Here is a 19,757-nt window from a genome sequence, read left to right on the forward strand (position 1 = left end):
ATGATGATAATAATAATAATAATAAAATAAAAATAAATAAATAAATAAAAATCCTCAACTGTCCATTTCCTGGAATTTGCCAGTGCTCGACCTTACAGCAACAAAAAGTGTGTGTGGGGGGGGGGGGGCATCATCTAAAGGTAGAGCAAAATACTTATACTCAGAAAAAAGGGGGCTGGCTCACTGCGTTCTACGGGACTGACGAATACATGTACATATCAATTTGGTACACCAGGCCCGTAGGAACGGGGGCGAAGCAAGGTATATATATATATATATATATATATATATATATATATATATATATATATATATATATATATATATATAAATACAATAGAAAACAAAGCTAATTTTCGTTTCTGCCCTTCAAAAAGAACGTTTGATGATTTTTTTTTATTTGCTTGTTAAGAATTTCTGTTATATATAGGTTAAGTCTCTCTCCTTTCTTTCGTCCTTATCATTGCGCAGTTATTATACACCGTACGTCCTAAGAATAATTAATACAATAAATAATTTGAAAAATTGGACAACTTTAACCTTCTGATGGGAAGTTTAACATAAAACTATTAAAGATTAATTAAAAAAAATATTCAACAGATAATTTTCGATATTTCGTGTTGAAAATATAATATGCATATTCCATCAACAACACATCTTCAATCCCCCCCTCCTTCAACCCTTCAAAAAAAAAAATGATTAATTAAACCAACATGATGCTGTAAAGTTTTGTTATTGTTTTGTAAAATAGTTACATATTTATAGGAGATTAAACACTTGAACATCATTTCTACATGTAACATTATTAAGTAATCTATTCTTTATATATAAGTATATATATTTTATTAATGTAAGATTAAATTCTCTCATCTTTTAAATTGCTTTAAAATAACACAGACACACACCAAACACAAACATAGAAACAAAATGGAATTCCAAGAAACTAATCAAAAGTCATAAAAATGACTGTGAAAACAAATTCTCTCAGCTAAATTACCACTAAGTATCGATTATACATGTATGATTTAAAAAGGCATTAACATGATTAGAGGCATCTGTCTCAAGCTTTACTGTCCATGAATTAACAGAGGAGACTATTTAATTACACAATCACACGTGTCAAATTCCAGCTGTTTAACGGTTTAGATAATTCCAAAAGTTATTTGACTAACACTAATTAAGTTAAACAACAACTAATCATGGACTTTCTCTAGTGTTTTGATATCGGAGCCTTTTAGTCTGCGAAAGTTGTAAATTTTGATATTATTCGATGTTAAGTGTGAAATCTTAGCCAGGGGTCACAAACACCTAATCAAAGGAATTACTGCACTAAATCATCGCTCCTTAATCGTTAATTCCTGTATCCACTTCCCGCTGTGTGTATGTCAACAGGTGTCAGATTCAGAGCTTCATGGTTCGTTAATAAGACCGATTAAGCATGATTAAGCCCCGCCCCGGGAGGAAGTTTTTATCAGCCATCCAAGCTGCGTGAGCTAGGTCAGAAGGCCAAGACACATTCACATGCATTTGCAGCAAGATGAGTTCTGGATTTGAGCAAAATCACCTTGAACACAGCCGAAAGATGACAAAGGAAGATATTATTGAATTTTTGGTAGGTTAAAGGGTTTAAAAATATCGCAAAACAGTGTTTTCTGCTATAGTTTGATTTTTTGGCTAACACTTATATAAATACGATTTTTGGCTTTGTTTTCTGTCTTTCTTCGTGTTCTTGTGGTTACATCCGAGACATAAATCATTTGTGTATTTGTTTTCCTTGTACAGTGAATATTTTGTTTCCGTTTTTGTTACCTGTCTTGTAAAATTGCCGAGCAGTCATAGATGATAAGATGAAATCTAAAGTCATTATCTGGTCGCACGATCCACTTACCAGCTTACGAACTTGTTTACCCGGAGAATTACACTCTGTGTGTCTTGGTTTATGATTTAGTTTTTCGAAAATTTCATTGGTCACCATTTTCCCGCACTTCTACAATATCTTCTGCTCGAAACGGGGCATGAGTGACGAAGAAGATAGGCTTTCTGGCACTTACACAAGGGAGGAAAGAAGAGGAAAACGCAGTACAACGTAGGTTGATGTCAACACATAGGCTGTGTAGGGGAATATAGTGTATCTGCAAATTAAACAGAGCCAAGCGAAGTGTAACTGTGTATTAGGCCTAATATTCGTTCATCAGGACAGGCCAATTTCTTTCGAGGTTGATGTTACAGTTTATTCCAATGGTGTAAAAATAAAGTCCTCACCAGTCTGATTTTTTTATCTGGAAAACTTTGGTTGTAGACGCATGGGGTTGGTTTGTAAGTTTGTTTATGTAGGCTACATCATGGTTGATTGAGTGCCAAGCAGGGGCGGATCCAAAAGTGAACTGCAAACCCATAAAGTACTGCAGGTTCACAAGTATCACAACCCGGATATTTTGAAGTGGAATACGATATTGTAGCTCTGGGGGTTTAAATCAAGTTGACATTTCATTGTGGTTTTACCTTGAAAACCTAGTGGTTTTATTCCACATTTTTGTGAGGATATGAGTACTGTTATTGAACTCTCGGAATACTGTGGACGGTCAAGCTCACTTAATTTTCAATATTCATGCAGACTGACTGATATAAATGTGTGTGAATGATGTGCAGGACTATACAGTAGCATAGAGATTTGCAGAGGGCTAAAAATAGGGTGTCCGTCTATACTTCTGTACAAAGTATTTTTTTTCTGTGACATTTAAGAAAATGCAGTGTCTCTCAAAATTTTCAGGAAGGTAATACATTTTTTTTTTTCAGGTGGATTTGGTCAATATGCGATTCAAAATTATTTTAAGTAATTTGTACAGAAGTGAGATTTCAGTTTTGGTGGGAGAGATGTGGTTAAAGGAGGTAGTGTGCAGAAATTGAACCCGTATGATCTATTTAATTTTTAAAAGCTGAACATGACTTGTGAAATGAAGAGAATTATTCTTGTCTGTCATGTTTCTCTACTAATGCATCTTATCCTTGAGACCCTATATAAGCCTCTGACTTCTTCAAGGTTTGAAGTATTTCTTGGTACAGATCTCACCTGTTTAGATTTGTCTTACATCGCCATTCTTGCCCGGTTGTGATACAATTTTTTAATGTATGGAATTATGCCACTTCAGGGAAAAAGAGTAACGTCAATTGCAAAGGTTGATTCATTAAAAACAAGCACTAAATGCACATAAAACAAGGACAACATAAGGTATACTACAGATGGGCCATGAGTTCAAGGTGTGCATTCAGGTGTAATGACTGCAAAGGGTACATATACTCTTAATTCTGTTAGAAGAGGTAGAAAAACTGTGGCATATGGCTATTTATGAGACATGTTCAGCTGTAAATTGAATAATTGTGTTTTAGGTTTAAATTATTGTGGGTGCAATTGCATTTGTTTGTTATGTTTTTTCTTACATGCCTAGAAAATGGAAGTAAATGAAGAAGGATTAATTATTTGTTTGAATGTTTGTATGGAGCTGAATGTCATAGAATTTTCGTATGGATATGTATATTGAGGATGTCTCTAGGTATAGAAGGAAGAAGAACTTTTTAGTTAGACCTGTCAGCAGCTACAAGAACTTGTGACCTTGGCTTTTTAAGGTTTTATCACAGTAACAGCAAGACCGCTGGTTTTGAAATCCATTGCCACATGATTGGTAAATCAATTTTAAGTTGGTCAGACATGACTGGGATATATAAAATCACAACTTTTTACCATTATGGCAAACAATTTATCAACAAGTTATTTATCAAATTTATCAACCACTTCTGTGGTAAATGTAGAAACATGCTGTGTGAGATAAACAATGCATAAAATTGATATACCGGGCAATTAAAGTGTTACAATTAAAATTTTGAACTTGAGAGGTTATCACTGGGGAAGAAAAACTTTATCTATTTATCATAGGGTATGAGGAAAGTGTAGATTTCTCAAGGTTTGTAGGCTTATAGTGCACATTTTTACTGGAACAGCATAGGCAATCATGTCCTAGTGTAACCAGTACATTACTTAAGAGGTAACTTTTGGCTCTGATTGCTGATATCTGTGTCGTACATTGGTAGGGGTGAAACGATACACCTCCTTCACGGTTCGATACGTATTGTATAATTTTGTCTCGGTTCGGTTATTTTCGATACGATACATTTTGATAGAAGGAAACGTTGCTTTATGCTTTCTTTTTCTAAATCTAGTCACATATTTTACGAATTTTATTTGCAAATTGACTAGAAGAAATTGATTAAAATTATTTGACTGTCAAAAATTATTTTACAAGCTATCAGTCATCAAAAATTTACGTTTTCTATACTTATTTATACTGAGTAACGTGTTATACCTTATGCCAAACCCGACTGAATAACGATCCCGACCGAAAAATGAACCGAACCGAAAATTTGAGATTTTGCACCGTGTATCAAACCGAGAAAAAATACCGCGGTGCATCGATACCGCGGTGAACCGTTTCACTCCTATACATTGGTCTCTTAAGTGTACTCTGACACTGTTAGCACTGAGCATATATACTGTAATACAACTAATTCTAACTCACTTTTAACTCCAGCTAATAAAGAAGTAGCAGATACAGCTAATTTTAGTTGATTTTATATTTTAGCACCTTTTTCATGGTGCTTTTCTGCTAATTCATGTACACAATAATGATACTTGTTCTTTGTAAGGCTCAAGGGCCCTTTATACTCTGCACACTAAATAGTTCTAATTCTATGGTATTTTTATGCAGTTAGAGTAATCTGCCCCTAGATCTAAAATGAAGTAAATTGAAATCTTAAGTTTATTACTCAGTTTGAAATCAATTAATCATTTCCAGAATTTTTGAAGGATACTTTACCTGCATTTTTAATGTTAATCAAAAGTGTAAAATTCTCCTGCATTTTAATTTTAACCAAAGGTGTAAGCAGAATTTTATCAGGATATACATGTAAATATAACATTTACTTCAAACCACATTTTCAGAATAAAAAACATTACAATACACTGTATAGACATGCAGAACAAAGTCTAGTTAAAAGTAAAGGAGATGAGTGAAAGTTCACAACACATACATGTGCTCCAGGGTAAAATCTTCATTATATGAATATCAGTGATTGATTTATTCTTGATTTATTCTTTAAATTTTTTTTTATAAGGGAAGTTTCAATTATGTTTTAATTGCCAGGAACATACTATATGATAAATATTGGAGATGAAAACTTTACAGTGTTGGAAATAAAAGCTACAAAATGTCAGAAATGAAAAGTTGAATATTTTAAAAAATTCCGGAAATGAAATGCAGCCGCTGAAAATTAAGGCCAAAAAAATTTTCAGCGGCTTGATAAATAATCAAGTATAGTATTGATTCCTGCTACCCGACCTACCCTATTTTTTTGCCCCCCACCCTAAAGTTTTTTTTAGTTTTTGGAAAAAAAATCGGGAATTTCAGGAATTTCATGTTCCAAAACTGAAAAAATATATATTAAAGTGGTATTTCCTATGTTTTAAAAATGGACTTTCTTAAAATACCACTTGAGTTGTGCATCAAAAGACATGAAATTTAATTTGGTTTTGTATTAGTTCATATCTAAAAAATACTGTTGGAAAAAAATAAAATAAAAAAAATAAAATAATTTTCCTACCTACATACCCTATTTTTTTCAGGATGGTAGCAGGAAACAAGACTTTTTTTTTTTTTGGCCTAAATAGATAAACTGATTAAACTCCATTTTTACATCTTTATATGATATAATTTCCCCAGAGTCCAAATTAAAACCTTTAGAGGGTCCTTATCAAGTGCACTAATTTATAATTGTACTAATTTATAATTGTACTATCAAGTGCACTAATTATAATTGTACTAATTTATAATTGTACTATCAAGTGCACTAATTTATAATTTTACTAATGGGTTATGGGATTGCACTAAATTTTGGGTGTGTTAATTTACGTATATCTTACATATAGATTTCAGTTAAACACTGCTGACAAAACCACACCATTGCAAATGAAAATTGAGGACCATTATAAAGTCTCAGATTTGGTTATATTCTATTCTGGATTAACAATATTTTTCACTAATAATACAGATTCGTAAAAGATAGTGCAGCAGAGTTGTTTTTGTTTTTTTTGGGTTTCTGTTTTGTTTTTTTTTAAGATCTCTTGGAAAGATACTTGTGTGTCATTTTTGTCCTGCAGTCCTATTTTCTTCTAGTTGAATCGAGAATTTTCTGTTGGACACCAGACACTGAAAAGGGGCATTTTTTGTCAGTGCAGCTGATGTTAGGGGGAAAACAAATTAAGAAAACTTATGTTGTGTGTATTGTTCTGTGTTGTTTGCCATTGCTATGGATAGCTTGAGAATCATTTTGGACATTTAAAGCATTTGGAAGGTCAAACTATGCAAACATTACAATAAGTGGTTGAGGACTTACAAATCATGTGGACATATCCATGATATTCAAGATATTGGTGTTCGAGATAACAAAGTTCAACTGTATATATATAATAGATGCAACTTGAAATGCATTTACTGTACGTGTACATAAATTGGTGTATTCAAAATTTAGTGTATCCACTGGGTATGGAGTTGTTGGCATAATCATGGATTTGCACTACACATGTGCGTGCTGTGTATTGTATTTATAAATGATTTCTTAGCGATATTCATGAATTAGCGCTTCATTGTTTGTGCCAAAGCCGCTAAAATAAAGCCCACTTTTTAAGTACACATACAGTAATCTGTTAATGGTGTGGATTTCTAACACACCTTTTTTGACCCTTTCAGTTATCCTATAAATTAGTAAACATGTTTATGGGATGTGAATCTTGTTCTATATTGTAAATTCTTGTACAGTGTAAATGAGTGCAGTCAAATGCATGCAAGCTTGCAGCAGGACAGATAGGTACATCACTGTAAGCTTAACACATTTCCCAACAGGTTTTTATACGCCCGTCTTTAGGCGGGACGTATTATGTTATGGCGTTCATGTCCGTCCGTCTGTCTGTCTGTTAGCTTTTCTCGTGTCCGGCTCATAACTTTAATACTATTAGGCCTAGGATTATCAAACTTTGTCAGCTGATACTTCTTGGGTAGAAGGTGTGTCGCGCACTAAAAGTAGGTCGTTCTGACCTTTAATTAAGATGCTATGGCCAAATATGGAAAAATCCTGTCCGGCTCATAACTAGAAAACTATTAGACTTAGAATCATCAAACTTGGCCAATTTATGCATCTTAGGTAGAAGGTGTGTCGCGACCTATTTCAAGGTCACTGTGACCTTTAATTTAAGTGAAATTTTTAAAAAAAAAACTATCTTTTTACTATTAAATTACATAATCCCAAAAAATGTAAAAGTGTTGAAGTATCCTTATCAAAAAATGTTAAAATCAAGAAAATACTTATTTTTTTTAATTATATACTTTACAGCAATCTATAAGAAATATAATGTTACAAGAGAAATTCCACCTCTCCCATGGGTGTAATTATCAAGCACTGGTCAAGGAGAATTTTGAAAACAGAAAATTGCATGTCAAATTAGAGAGAAATTAATGAGTTTAGTGTGAGGAGCTAACTGGTAGAGCATCTCTGATCAAGCAGGTGTTATCTATGTCTCTTGGGAATTGGGCAGAGGAATCAGCCATGTTGGATTAAATAGTTTTTGTGGGCTAGCCTAACTTTTAAAATGAATTTGGTGAAAAGTAATTAGAACTAATTTGATATTGTATAATAAACTAGTTTGATATTGTATAATAAACTAATTAATTAAAACTAATTATACTGGGGGGGGGGGGTGATATTGGAATTAGCATGCCCGTTGTCCATATGAATTACAGCTTAAAACCAGTCTGACATTGAATCTAAAGGGAAAAAAAAAGTATTTAAAAAAAAATTAATTATGGTAGATAGTCCCTACAAATCTAAGAGTTTAGCAGAAACCTTATTAAAAATGTTGCATCAAGATTACAATTTTTTTTTCTTTTTATAAATCTTTGTAACAAATTGAAAAAAAAAAATCTTTGTATTCAAATTTAATTTCAGAAGGACATAAAATATTCATTTTAAATGCACTTCAAAGCAGCTAGTGCAGATCCATTCATCCCTTGGGAGTAATGAGTGGACATGCATCCAGTTAAAGAATAATTAATGAGTTCAGTGTAGGAAGGCTAGCTGTCTCAATCATTTCTGTTAGAGGATCTCTGATCAAGCTCTTATCTGTATCCTTTGGGAATTAGGCAGAAGAACTGCTGGTCAGTTTATAGCATATGTCATTTGATGGCCAGTCTTTTATTTTAAAATTAATTTGGTATAGATTAAGTTAAGACTAAATTGATATTGTTTAATTGATATTTTTATTTTATTTTTTGAAAATATTGACGAACAAATTTCAGAGCATCATGTCTCACAAATATGAAAGATTGTGTGTGTGTCACTGTCACTGTGTGTGTGTGGAGGGGGGGGGGGGGGGGCTGCAGATGGGTATTGTCAAGCTCTAACACAACCAGTTGAGGATCGATAATGTTATATTTGTTATAATTCATGCCTACACCATAGGAAATGTATAAACAAATATTATAGGGAATGGAAAAATCTTGGAAATCCTTGTATCAAGGTTGACTTGATTTTCTTGCACTCTGAACTGTTTGTGATAATTGAACAATATTTGACGGGCGTATCATGCTATGGCGGGGCACTTTATTACCACTGATGGTTCAGTGTCCTACTAATTTTTGCAGTAAATGCAACAACATTGATTGAAAACTTTTAAGAGATGCTCACAAAACAATTTTTTTAGTTAAGAATAAATGAAATGATATTTTATGCTGAATTTTTATTTTGGGACAAAGAAGCTAATTTTTAACAATGAACAGCTTAAAAAGATGGTCGATACTGTTTTTTTTTATGATTCTATGAAATAATAATTGTATCTGCAAATTTTAGGTGATGGCATTACAATCTAGTAGTCGAACATTGTCTAACCAAACTATTGGTGCCGAGGAAGAAGGAAAAAAATCCACATGTCTTGGGAATGTGAAGAAACCTAAGAAGCTGCTCTCTGATAGATTTGGATCTATTGCTAGAATGGAGACAGGGCTGAAAAATCCTCAGCAGGATGAATGTGGAGCTAGTGTCAATCCACTGAACCAGGAGCTCATTGACTTTGAGAGAGGAACACTGCAGAGAAAGTACAACAATTTAAGAGTAAATGTGAAAATCGGATATATGGATCAAACTCTCTCCGAGCCAGGTTTCGGTAATGAGCAAGTCACGTATTGTCCATTATCAGAGGATAGAATTGAGAAAAATTGTCATGGTTCAGTTCCTCTTAATAAAGATGTAAATATCATCAAGCCATATGAAGACAGTGCCAGTCTGATGCAAAATGCTGGAGGACAAGAGAGATACAGAGCAAAATTGAACTCTTTCTCCAGACATGATGGTAATGTTCTAGACAAAGAGCAGCAGCAAGTTTATGCGCAAAGGGCATCCAACATGAATATTAAATCCCAACCATTACCGACCAGTAATAAAATTGAGAGCTCGGAAGCTATCAAAAGGCCATTCTTTTATGCTGAACAGAACAGTGTTCCTCCAAAGAAAAGATACACCATAGACCAGGAGTTGCAGAAAGAAAGTCAGAAAATGGTTGATTCTTTTGATAGATGTGCAAAAAATGATGTGTTGAACAACCGATTCAATGGTAATCAAAGTTATTTCCAGCAAGGGGAGTCTACACCATCATCCACTTGCTCAGAACAGAATAGTTTAATGCTCTTTGAGGGCAGAACCTTATTAAAAGGGGGTGTAAATCCTCGCCACATTCCAAAGAATGTAATTGAGAGGCATGATAAAGAACCCCCATCTGATCCAAGAATACTAAGACCAAATTATGGGCAGCAAAATCAAGTTATAGAATACAAAGTTCTTATGTGGCATAAAGACTGGCTTTTGGAGTACACAAGGATGTTGGTAGATGCAAGGAAGTCACACCTGAAGAAAAGAGAACAAGAGAGATTTAATGCAAGCTTAATGAAGGAAACAGATGAAAGACATCAGGAGAAGGAGATGATAAAATCCAAAGATCTCAATAATAAAGAGGAACAACATCCAGAAGTCAAGACTGTTGAAAATAAAAAAGTTGACCCAAGATCATCAGAGCTCAATAAACAAAGGATGGAAGATAGCAACATTACCACTCTCAAATCGGCTGTGTCACGCCTTGTGGAGGATGTGAGGATTTCTGGAACAAGCAAACAATGTTTTGAATATGGACATTCTGGTATAAAAACGGAGGTACTGCCAAATTCACATGATCCCCGACTAAAGAACAGATGTCAGCAAAAGTCCAACAATGCTGAAAGAATGTGTCATAAAGGTATTGAAACAAAAAAGGAACAGTATCACAAAACCAATTGTCAATACAAAGCATCAAGAACATTCAAAGGTGATGGTGAGAAAAGGCGTCCAACATTACAGAGGTACGATGCAAAACTAAAAACCGTAACGAAAAATTCTCCAGATGGAGTTAGTGTATCTCGTGGAAAAACGGGAGCAATGTTAAGAGAGGACAGTAGGTGTAACTCCCCAAATTTTGACTCGTCGGACAAAGAGTTCAAGGTATTGCCAAGCACTGCAATGCACTCTACCTACTACAATAAAAATCTGTCCCCGATTTACCAGGAGAGAGAATATAACAACAGCTACAGGAAGCCATTGCCAAAAGCATACCAAGTCAGTAATAAATGGAATTCTAAAGGGAAAGATGGAGGCTTGGAGAAGTTTCCCCAATTCTCACGGCAGAATTGGTACTAAAGGTGGACAATTTTTTAAGCAGTGAAAGACATTAGCGGCATTTTAGATGATATTTATTGATGTCTATGATCAAGAAATCCATATATTTTTAGGTTCTTTTTTTTTTCAACAGTTCCTGTACAGATAAATTCAAGGTAGCAGTGCATGTAAATGATTTCAGAGGAACCATTGGAGTAAATATATATCTGTAAAAGATTCAAGCAGTTCTTATGCATGAATCAGGGAAAGCTATAAGTAGCAAGAGACACAAAATAAGTTTTGTTGACTGTTCTAGCATTTTATTGAAAAACTAAAACAAAAAATCTTCATTATTAGTACCAACTCGCAAGTATCTTTCAGTTTTATTAACACAATTCTACAAGGCAAAACAAATGCATGCATATATATCTCTACAGACCCTGTAGCAGGAATGAGAAATTTTGAAAGATTGTGGGGGGCAATTGGAAGAGTATTTGAATTTTTTCCCTTGGAAAAGTATGGAACAAAAATATTGACCATAAATTGTCATAATATTTCTTGTACTGACCATTTTCAGAGATAATGTATGCAAAGAAAAGTAATGTGTTCATATGTTCATTGTTGCTTTTGCTAAAATTTTTAAAACTTGTTTATATGTACTTGTTGGTAAATATCCTTTTCAACTTGACAAACTTTTCTTATAGTTTTCATCTTCACATGTAGAATAAAAAATAGGTACTGACAAATTATATGCATCTGTACTCTTGCATACCACAAGAACATTGTCATCTGATAAAAGTGTAACTCGCTGAATATTTTATGATGCATTGTGTGTAGTTATATGTATAATTATTGGTTTATATTGTGTTTAGCAGATTTACATTCTGTCTGATTTGCAAGGTCTAAGAACTGGATGCTTCGTTTTAGAAGTGTAGTGATTTCCCCCAGTTTAAGTAGTTTACTTAACGCTAGTTTGTTTTTACGTTTTTTAATGTTCCACAGGGAAGGACACAACTACATGTATATCAAAATCTGTTACAAAGTATTTAAGATCTCGAGAATGTTAACTGTTTTAAAGTCTTTTCCAAGAGTAGAGAGTTGGATGAATGCTTCAGGGCATCACTCAAAATTTGGAACATTTTACTCTGCAATGAACATTGTTGTAAGCAGTATTGTGTTAAAAGACATATAATGAATGTTTATACTGAGTATTTAATAAACAACAAACGCAGAAATTTCTTGCAAATCATGTCCCAAAGACATGCTGAAGAAGTAATTTTTGATCTCTAGGAATTTTAGCTCTTCACATCAAATTTGGAGCAATATTAGTAATCACTGTCTGTCATTCAGACATTGATTTGATAATGCTTTTCCATTAAGATTCTTTGGTTATGCAACAGGGAAGGAGGAAATGTGACGGACCAGACTAGGATTCGAACCCGGGCATCATAAGTCAGGTGCTCTGAAAACTGAGGTATCTGGCCACTGGTTATCGACCATTCTTGACCGTCACAATTACAGTTTAAAGGGATCTGGACACAGAATTCTCAAATATTATCTGAGTAATATGACTTATATGTTGCTATAGCATTTCACACGGAAATATAGTTGAAGCATTTTCAGAAACGTCTTTTATCTGGAAATTATTGAAACTAAGAATTCCGGGACGCGTTTGATGTACACATCCTTGCACTAAGTAAATTTAAAACAAGATGTGTTTGTGAAACACTGATGCCCCCGTATGGCAACTTATAGCGAAGGTTAAACTTTCTCAAATGCAAATCAAATATGTTTGTACTCAAAGTAAGGCATTGTCGCGAGGAATATACCTGTGAAATATGAAAGCCCTAGCAACAACCATATAAAAGATAAGGAAAAGTTAAAATTTTTCAAAAGTGGGTCAAACATCAAGGTCATGGTCAAAATTAATTGTTCCCAAGGAAAGGACTTCTCACAAGAAATATGAAAGCCCTAGCACCAACCATTTAAAAGTTATGGCCAATGTTTAAGTTTTTCAAAAGTAGGTCAAACTCCAAGGTCAAAGTTGTTGGTATTGTCACAAAGGGATTACATATGGTAACTGTAAAAGCCCTAGCACCAACTGTTAAAAAATAATGGCCAAGGTTAAAGATTTTAAAAAAGTAGGTCAACCTCCAAGGTCAAAGTTGTTAGTATCCAAGGTAATGTCACAAGGATTGCATATGTAAAGTATGAAAGCCCTATCACCAACTGTTCAAGAGTAAGTGGCCAAGGTTAAAGTTTTCCAGAAGTAGGTCAAATTCCAAGGTCAAAGTTCTTGGAATTCAAAGGAAGGTCTTGTCACAAGGATTACATATGTGAAGTATGAAAGCCCTTGCACCAACTGTTCAAAAGTTATGGCCAAGGTTAGTTTTTCAAAAGAAGGTCAAACTCCAAGGTCAAAGTCCTTGGCATCCAAAGTAAGGATTACATATGTGAAGTATGAAAGCCCTAGCAATAACTTCAAAAGTTATGGCCAAGGTTATGATCGGTAAAATTTTGCAAAAACTGGGTTAAACTCCACGGTCAAAAGGTCAAATATGATGGTACCCAAAGAAAGGTTTTGTCACAAGGAATACGCGTAGCTCCAACCAATCAAAAGTTATAGGCAAGGTTAAAGTGTTTTTCGGACAGACAGACAGAAGGAAGGACAGGGCAAAAACTATATGACCCCGAATCTTCGATTACGGCGGCATAAAAAGTAAAAGTAAATTTTATCCTTAATGCTTAAGAAAAGTAGATACATGTATTTTGATGTGTATTAATGAAAAATATTAAAACTATAATCCAGAAAATTCAGAGTAGAAATGTGAGAAAGCAAAACCAACTCACCAGTATTCCCCCATTGTAAGTCCGTGCTCAGTGATGTGTGCAGATCGAGTTTAACAAATTGAACACACCCGGTGAAAAAATATTAACAATAACGGAGCTCGTGCCCTGTGTACAAAAAAACAGATGTTTGACGTGATGTAAACAAGAATGTCGTTGTTATTGAATTCTAAGGAATATTCATGTAAGTTCAATTCATTTAACTGGTTTTATTTTTTGAATAAGCATAGAAAGAACTGCGAACGCTAGTATTGTTCTGCCGCCTACCTCCTTGTCAAATTTTAAAAGTTAACATATTTGAATGATTTTTCATATTTATAAAGATATTTATGTGAATTGTCATAAAACATAACTTATTTGGTAAAACAAGGAGAGATAACTCTTTAATTTTTGTAAAATAGTGTTTTTCACTATCGAAATCAACGGAAAACGGAAAATATTTTTAAACCCCCCCCCCCCCCCCCCCGTGAAACAAAAATTCCTTTTTATGGGATTTATGAATTCTTATTTCACAAATTCGTACCAAAGCTTTTGTTGTTTCACGGGAGGGGGGGGGCATATGTTTATAGACAAAAAACTGCAAAATTGATCATTTTATTACCAATTTCAAATGAAATTACAAATAAAATCAAATCTTTTATAAATCTTTTCTGTTGAATTTTACATAAGTTAAAAATACGGAATGATTTAAGGGTCATTTATACATTTCCATGCGTCTTTGAAAATCTAGCGATTTTTAAAGCCTGATTTCAATGGATAAAATTTTTAACTCCCCTTTTGAAAAGAGTCGTTTATAAGAGCAATTAAGTTTTTGACACTGGTTTTAAAATTACCAATCAATTAATAATGAACTCTTCTTTGCATTCAATCAAATTTAAATGGCCAATCTGCCATTTATATTGAATTAAATTCGTTGTAGGTGCAAAATGTAGGCGGGAATAGAGAGTTAGTGTGCGTTGTTCTTTAAAATATGAACAATGCAACTGTGTCCAGGCCCCTTTAAAGAGTAGGTTCCAACTTTCACAACCAGATATTATTATCGGCCGCAGCAGCGGCCGATCTATTTGTGGTTGTGTTAGAATGCGCACATGGGGAAATGAGACGTTATTTTTTTTATTGCTTCATTGGAATAATTCCTCATTGATAACAAACATAAAAGTTACGAATAAAAGCCTTAAAGATTTGCTAAAAAATAAGTCTAAATAGTTGTTATTATGTATCAATTTGTTTTTCATTTCTCGTCAGATATTTATTAATTTAATGAATTTACAAAAAGTTGTTTTATGAGCTGCTTTCTTAACATGGGCGTGCGTAAGATATAAAAAGAAAACATATTGAGTTTCCGGATATGAATTACAGAGCCTAAAATAATTAATAAATTGGAATAAGAACTGAATTTGGTTTTGAATTTACACTGCAGTTGCTAGTTTTTTTTGGGTTTTTTTTTTTTTTGCACTTCACATACATATGTATCACAGTTGAACACTGATCGACATTATCATTTGACAAAAATCCAGATTGTCAGCACGTGAAGCTTGTGTCTTTTTTGTCAGCATTCAGTCATTCATAATCAATTTTTTTTTTTTAGATATTTGTTGTATTTGTCCTTGAATCAAATAATTTGATGATAATACATTCCTATTCTTTATTACAGTCCGATTTTCATATTAATGAATTTATTTTTATTTGCATAAATATTTAACAATCGATCACTGAAAACTAGTGTAAAAATGCACAGAAAAGTAAAGCAAGTGTAAAAATGTATCATATACTTTTTTGTTTGGATTTTTCTCTTTGGACTCTTTCTTGTGGAAATTCTTCAAAATGAAATATATTTTTGCGGTCGATTTGATGCTTTGCATCAATTTAACTTGTTCATATATTGCCACATTACTTTTACTTGACTTCACTGCGACAGAAAGTTGGGGGCGCCTTTCAACGAACATTTTCGACAGTAAAAGGTTATAGTGGAAAAAGTACGGGCAGATCCCCAATCCCCCCCCCCCCCCAAAAAAAAAATAACGAACCTGTCTGTAGTTCAGTTGGTATACTCCTATCTGTAGTTTAGGGGACCTAAATCTGGTGCTCTAATGTACTTCATGTAATATGCCTGTGTGAGAAAGGATCCTTAGGTGAAGAGGATCCATGTTTTTTCACATTAAGGACCCCCCCCCCCCCCCCCCCAAAGACGAGAAAATTAAGAAAAAATAGATAAGAAAGGGATCATTTAAAAATCTCGTAGGATCACTGGTCCAGAGAAAATGAAACGTGTGAAAGGGAAAAAACTCATTCTGCTCAATTTTACTTTTTACCTGAGCAATTTCTGGATCAGTTCTTGTCATTTCTGCCGAAATCGATAAAGCTTTTTGAATTAAATGAGTCATGTAGATTCATATTTATTCAAATCATGGTCGACCGGGGTAGAGTAGAAACACAATAGGTGATCAAAGTTTATATGAAAAAAATCTTCCCAACCCCCCTCCCCTCCCCCTTCTCTCCCTTTTTATATAGATCCTCATGCTAAAAAAGTTTTTTTGGAGTTTGAGAAAAAAAATCTTATAGAAGTGAAATAGTTGATCTACATGTATTTCATTTTCAACATATCATATGGGTGCCTATCATTCTCCCCAATGAAAGAATATGAATACTGATGAACTCAAATGAAAGTGTAGATCACCCGAACTGCGTACTAGTACCTTGGACTTCAGCCTTCTGTGGAAGGGTGAATTCAAAAATAATGACCAAAACACATATTTATCAACCTGCAATAAAAATACAGGCAAATAGAATAAACTTCTCTGTCTCAGCATATGTCTTCAGATGGTGTCTAAATTAATACCTGTCAAATATCTCATTGATGTCTCACAAAAAAGTTATGCCCAAAAATGATGCTAAAAATGTCAGAAGTGCAACGCCTTTTTGAGACATTTTGAAAATTCCATATTTTTTAAAGATCTGTAAAATAAATAATAATGGTTTATGTTGGAAATCAAGCCTTTCCTGATAATATTCAAAGTATTGAGCTTTAAATATAGACTGTAGCAACTTTTGTCTGACCAAGTTGTTGTCATGGCTAACGTTGAAAAGAAAAATGTTATATCATGTCAGGAGTGCAACAGAAAAAAGAAACGTGTTGCCAAAAAAAAAAAAAAAAAAATTAAAAAAAAAAAAAAAAAAAAAAAAAAAACCCAAACAAACAAAAAAACCCTACAACAACAACAACAACAAAAAACACCCCCCCCCCTGGAATTCCGTGTACGACAGCCAACTGCTTACTGCCAACTGCCACACATATTTGAATAAATCTTCATATTTATATTGATATTATGTGAATTTTTATAAAGCCAGGCGCGGATCCAGGAATTTTTTCCAGGAGGGGTCCACCCCAGTAAAAAAAATCCAACCCAGAAATTTCCTTACAAAAAAACCCCAAACAAACACGTAAGCTCCTTTCCAAAACGTGAAAAACCTTTATTTCGTGGTGGTGGTGGTGGGGGTAACTTCTTATGCTTCCTTTCTTCATATCTATGACTTTTCATACCAACTTAACACGGATCCGCGTTTTCTAGGGGGTCCAAGGTCACTTTTAGTTGGTGTAGTTTATACATTAAATAACTACAAATTCCAGGGGGGGGGGGGAGGGGGGTCCGGACCCCACCGACCCCCCCCCCCTCTAGATCCGCGCATGTATTTAGCATAACTTATTTTGGAAAACAAAGAGATTTATATAAGTCTTTAATTTGAGAAAAATTTTCAACATAGAAATTAACGGAAAATGGAAATTGATTTTCAAAACATCTTCCCCCGCGAAACAACAAATCTTTTTTTTTCAGTTTTTATGAATTGAAAACGTTATAAATAGGGATGTGCGATTATATCGTTATACCGGTATATCATGATTTTTAATTGCGTGATACGTATCGTGATACAGAGACTAAAATACCGGTATTTAGTACATAATTGTAAATTCCAGAAATTATTCATTTATTTGTTCAAACTTTCAAATTACAGTTACAGTAAGTGTAAAAAATGTTGAAAACGGTAAAAGAACGGCATCCAAACATGCTTTATATTATTTAAATAAAAAAGTTATGTTTTTCCAGCATATTTGTAAGAAGAAATATAGATATTCATTTAAAATAATTGTAAAAGTTGCGTGTAAAAATATCATGATATTATCGTGATATTTTGGGAAAAAATCATGATATATCGCGATACGAAATTTTTGGTGATACCCATCCCTAGTTATAAAGATTAAAAACAGGAAAATAGTCATTTTATTACCAATTTCAAATGAGATAACAAATAAAAAATGTTCTTTATCACTTTATCAATCTCATATGTTGAATTTTACATAAGTTAAACATACGGTGAGATTTAAGAGTCATTTATCCATTTCCCTGAGTATTTGAAAATCTGGTGGTGTTTACGTTTTCAGCCTGATTTCAATAAATAAAATTTTCTACCCCCTTATGAAAGGAGTTGTAAATAAGAGCAATTAACTTTTTGTCACTGGTTTTTAAAATTAGTTCTTAATACTAAGGAATTTTTCTTTGCATTCAAACAAGTTTTAATGTCCAAATTGCCATTTACATTGATTTAAATGGATGGAAAATGTAGGCGGGAATCGAGAGTTAGCGTGCGTAGTTCTTACAATAATAGCAAAATTTGGCAGATTTAGGAATTTTTAAACTGCAAAGGCGAGGAAGGAGTAAATCGGAAGAAAACAAAACATATAATTTCTGCATTTCGTTGCAGGCAAATAATTTGGTAGCTTTTTTGATGCGGGGGAGGGGGGTCACATACGACAAAAGAACAAACTTGAGTGACATTTGTTGGTATATGTATTTATAGTAGAAGTATTACTGAAAACTATAATAACATAACTTCTGCCTAGTGTAAAATATCTAGCAATATCTTTCGGTGTTTCTTAGGAAAAGTACCTCTATTTGGGAATTTTTATATGTGTCTTATGTAAATCGGTTTAATGGCTAATGTTAGATCTGTAAAAACATTCGTGGTGGTGGTGATGGGGAGGTGGGGCGTACCCACTAAATTTCCAACATACAATATACAGTAGTGCTCCTTCAATAAAGATGCCTGTGACTTATTTTATTCCTTGTCAAGGGAATTATGTTGGGTTGCGCCCCCCCCCCCCCCCCAGCACTGAAATTGCTTTTCCTTGCCTGAAATCAACTGTTTTTACATAGAGTAAAAGGCCTTTATGATTCTTTATTAGTATTTCTGATATAAATGCACATACCAACAAATATTACTCAAGATCCTACTAAAAGTTTGCCCCCCCCCCCATTTTTTCTATATAAGCCTTTAATAACCCCCCCCCCCCCGGTCAAAAAATCTATTGAATTATTTGCCTGCAAGGAAATGTTGGAATGAAATATTTGTATTTAAGAGGGAAAACTCTTTCCGCCTATATTATTCCTTCCTTACCTTCACTGTTTAAAAATTCCTGAATCCGCCAATTTTTGTAATTAATATCATTGTAATCTACCATAGAGTTTATTCAATTAAGCATGCGTATTAAGGATATTAAAGATAACAAAACAAGCAATATCATCTATGAACAGTGGCAGTTGCCCTAAGCAGTGAGGAGTTGGCAGTAAGCAGTTGGCTGTCGTATATGGAATTCCATACCCCCCCCCCCCCCCGAAAAAAAAAAAAAAAAAACATGCATCGATGTTAAAAACTGAAAGACAATTAAATCAAAGAAGAAGAAGAAGAATTTTCAAAGTGTAAAACAGCAGCTGATATACAATTTAAAACTTTAAAATGTTATATAAATCTGATTAATACAGGCATCATCAGTACAAGTCAAGGATCCGTGCATACCCAATAAAGTCAGGAGTGCAACATTTGATGTTTTGATCCCAGCAGGAAAAAAAACTTTTATCAGTATATCATTCTCTGATTTTTATTTTGGAAAATAAAAACTCGAAGAACATTTTTACCTAATAGATTTATCAATTACAAGGTCTGTCTGTTTTTCACATCTATATTCCTATGGTCAGGAGTACAACACATTTTTTTTAAAGATTCAAGCTATATGATGAAAAGGCTTTTATTCATGCTAAGACATATTCCTTCATTGACAATGATCTATTTGAATAATT

The 19,757-nt window shown here is 33.7% G+C and overlaps 1 protein-coding gene across 2 annotated transcripts; it reads left to right on the plus strand.

Annotated features, from left to right (window-relative positions):
• The first annotated feature begins 1,533 nt into the window (after positions 1–1,533).
• Positions 1,534–12,014, plus strand: LOC133199496 (uncharacterized). Of its 2 annotated transcripts, none has more exons than XM_061335303.1 (2): positions 1,534–1,612; positions 8,950–12,014. In XM_061335303.1, exons 1-2 carry the CDS (start codon positions 1,538–1,540, stop codon positions 10,819–10,821), a joined length of 1,947 nt encoding a protein of 648 aa, XP_061191287.1. In that variant the 5' UTR covers positions 1,534–1,537; the 3' UTR covers positions 10,822–12,014. The 2 variants fall into 2 exon arrangements, with proteins under 2 accessions (XP_061191287.1, XP_061191288.1); XM_061335304.1 differs by lacking the exon at positions 1,534–1,612 and adding an exon at positions 1,969–2,086.
• Positions 12,015–19,757: the final 7,743 nt, after the last annotated feature.

This window comes from Saccostrea echinata, unplaced genomic scaffold, assembly GCF_033153115.1.
Source record: "Saccostrea echinata isolate AGI-Se365-2 ecotype Australia unplaced genomic scaffold, CSIRO_AGI_Sech_v1 ptg000034l, whole genome shotgun sequence".
Classification (NCBI taxonomy): Eukaryota; Metazoa; Mollusca; class Bivalvia; order Ostreida; family Ostreidae; genus Saccostrea; species Saccostrea echinata.

What these genes read in the sequence shown, in the direction of transcription:
- LOC133199496 (XM_061335303.1), top strand. Translation starts at nt 1,538, where the DNA reads ATGAGTTCTGGATTTGAGCAAAATCACCTTGAACACAGCCGAAAGATG. An exon ending in AAGATATTATTGAATTTTTG is followed by an intron (nt 1,613 to 8,949) that starts GTAGGTTAAAGG and finishes TGCAAATTTTAG; the next exon opens with GTGATGGCATTACAATCTAG.